Source organism: Austrofundulus limnaeus, unplaced genomic scaffold (genome assembly GCF_001266775.1).
Source record: "Austrofundulus limnaeus strain Quisiro unplaced genomic scaffold, Austrofundulus_limnaeus-1.0 Scaffold2, whole genome shotgun sequence".
Taxonomy (NCBI): Eukaryota; Metazoa; Chordata; class Actinopteri; order Cyprinodontiformes; family Rivulidae; genus Austrofundulus; species Austrofundulus limnaeus.
Genome location: NW_013952404.1, coordinates 2,858,278 through 2,861,195, shown reverse-complemented (window position 1 = coordinate 2,861,195; position 2,918 = coordinate 2,858,278). Strand labels below are relative to the sequence as shown.

At 41.7% G+C, this 2,918-nt stretch overlaps 1 protein-coding gene across 1 annotated transcript in view; it reads right to left on the bottom strand.

The window, feature by feature from the left end:
* Window positions 1–2,918, bottom strand: part of prkd3 (protein kinase D3) — a 44,470-nt gene that overhangs the window by 1,921 nt on the left and 39,631 nt on the right. Inside the window, exons 16-18 of the mRNA XM_014010738.1 lie at window positions 1,186–1,284; window positions 835–1,102; window positions 300–385 (exon numbers count right to left, since the gene is read on the bottom strand). Of these exons, the coding sequence (XP_013866192.1) occupies window positions 300–385; window positions 835–1,102; window positions 1,186–1,284 (453 nt within the window). The remainder of the gene's footprint in view (window positions 1–299; window positions 386–834; window positions 1,103–1,185; window positions 1,285–2,918) is intronic.

Sequence of the window (2,918 nt, the reverse complement as noted above, 5' to 3'; positions counted from 1 at the left end):
AATATTTTTTATTGGTAGTAACATGTTCTTTTTGTAAGGTGATCTAAGATAGCATCATTTTTTTAAATGAAATGAATAAAGTTAATCAATTTTGAATTGGTGTCATACCAATCTTTCTCAGATCTTTTTTTGTTGTTTTTCAGAAAAGGTTGAAAGCCTTTTCTACRTCACATTCAGCCACGTAGAAAAGGCTGAATGTCAGTCAAAGCAGTGCTTTCCATAGTTATCACTGCTACTCAGGAAACTAGATGTTGATCAGCTGTCCTGTTATAAGACAAGAAAAGAAGAAACCGTGTCACCTGTAGCCAGGGATGGCTGAGACATTTGTCCACGCTATACCTCTTCCTCATTTTCACTTGGAGAAGATTGTTGATCAGATCTGTGGCTGTGTAGGAAACAGATGTAAACAAAACAAACTTACATAATGTATCATCAATGACTGATTGTGGCTTTAACTAATTTAAACTCATCTAAAAGTTAGAGTGGTAACAGCTGAGACTGACCCCCAACACTACAGAATATTTTGCCATTATCTTTTTGAAGTCWGCTCTGTTAGGTGAACAGTTTAGACTTTCACATGTAAAGATGCAGACGGACAGTAGCTTTGTGGACTGTATGTAGGAAGAACCGCAGCTTGGACTGAGCTGAAGGAAAACTGAAAGTGATTCATCTCAACCACAGACAGAAAACTCAGCAAGAGGCCCAGACATGTAGGTGGGGGGAGAACAGTCCCTGAGCTGCGTGTCTGAATTTCAGTTTGACACYGAACTGCAGGTGCAAACGGGCCGACAGCTGTTTGATGAAACCRAACCAGACCGCGCTCCGTCTCCCTACCTTCTGCCGAAATGTCCTTCCAGGGCGTCGGGGGGTACATGAAGGCCGCGTTCTGGATCTGATCGTTGATGTCCTCGTCCTCGTTGAAAGGGAAGGTCCCGCTCAAGCTGACGTATACGATGACCCCCACGGACCACATGTCTAAGGAGCGGTTGTAGCCTTTGCTGCGCAGCACCTCGGGGGCCAAGTAGGCCGGGGTGCCCACCACTGACCGCCGGAACGACTTCTCGCCGATGATACGAGCAAAGCCGAAGTCACATAGCTTTACCTAAAAAAAAATAAAACGGCATTAATCAGCATAATCACGTCTGGAAAAGAAACAAAAACATCCCCCTGTTTAATATTTCTTACCTGTGGAAAAGGCTCTGCAGAGGCCAGTAGTACATTTTCAGGCTTCAAGTCACAGTGAACAATATTTTTGAAGTGCAGATGCCTCAAGGCCACCAGGATCTGTTGGAAACACAAGTCCAATAATTACAGATTTCTCTTCATATATCTAAATATTAATGTTAGAAACAGAAGCTGTATTGTAGACTCAGAAGTAGAATCTACAGGGAAGACATATGGAAATATAGCGGTAATAAAARCATACAAAAAAAGCCTTTAAATACTTCCATCTTGACCATCATCTTCATATAAAGACATATGATCTCATCATCTCATCTGTATTTTCTAAATCCTGGCATAAGCTCCCGCTGCACAAGCCCATGGCTCGGAACCAAAACCACAACGCGCCTGCCTCCCCAGTCCTGACCCCAGATTTAACAGAAGCCCTCGCAGCCACATCAGAGCCGGGCCCGCTGCTGCCTAATGGGGCTGTTGTTAATGGCCTCGCTCCTGTTCGGGACCCAGAATCCACGAAGACCTTGGGGCCCCGCGGCTCTTCTAATCAGGCGATGAAGCAGCGAGCGCACTGCAGGCTGTAATCCACGGGCCGGGGAGGAGGCCGTGATGCCGTTACCATAAACATTCACCCCTCTGAATCAGCTCACCACAACTAGAACAAACAGGCCCTGAGAGCTGCAGAGAAGCTCCATCACAGCCCAGAACACGGAGAGAACTTTAAGGGAATGAAACAGAGTAAAAGGAACTTAAAAGATAAAAAATATTAAAGTGAATATCACGTGTTGCCTTTCATGAGTTTCAAACTATCATCTTATGATGAGAAATATTAGCATTAGAGTTGTTTAGGTCAAACCTTACAGTTTGTTAGCAATTGGGGCCGTTTTTATGTTTGCTAAAGTCGATTAGTTGTGGCAGCCATCTTGAATCAGGCTGACTCCAACAGATAATCCGTACAGATGCACATGTAAGAATTACTTTTTAATAGTTTCACACAAATCCACRTAATGGTTTGAGATCATTGTCTTCAGTACGTTTTTTGGCATGCATCTCATTTTGCATATGTTTGTGCTTTTTTAAAACAATGAAAATATCAAAATGTTCAGCTCCTTCAGGACATTCCAGCCATGACTTCTGGTACTTCAGTATTTTATACTAATAAAGATATTTAGCTTTTTCTAACATTTTTTTCCTCATAGAAAATGAATGGAGCATAAATCTTTACTGCACTTTTTACCTTTTTTCTGGTTCTGCTTTTTTTTTACTTATTTGTGCTCATTTCAGCTTCCTTTGGCTTCTATTTAGCTGATTTTAGCTTTAAAGCTATCGTTTAGACTCTTTTCTATGGTGTGCTTCTTTCAGCTTCTTTCTGCTAATCAGTGTGCATTGCCAATGCAATGCACACTATTGTGATTCATTTCCCATCCAAGTTATCTCCACTTTGGCACGCTTCTCCTCCTGCATACTTTGTCCTAGAGCAGCCATTCTAATTTATATCTGTGAAGCTCCTGTGCCAAATGATGGCTATGCCTTTTGGTGCCTGTACAACTTATAGTTTTTGAAATATTAATGTTTAATAATTTATAATGAGAGTCAATAGAGCCTTGTATTGGTCCAATACTGCCCCCTGCTGTATCTACTCAGTACTGAACTTTTAGTTTATGAAATATTAATGTTTAATGAATTATAATGGCAGTCAATGGAGCCTTGTATTGGTCCAATACTGCCCCCTGGTTCATCTA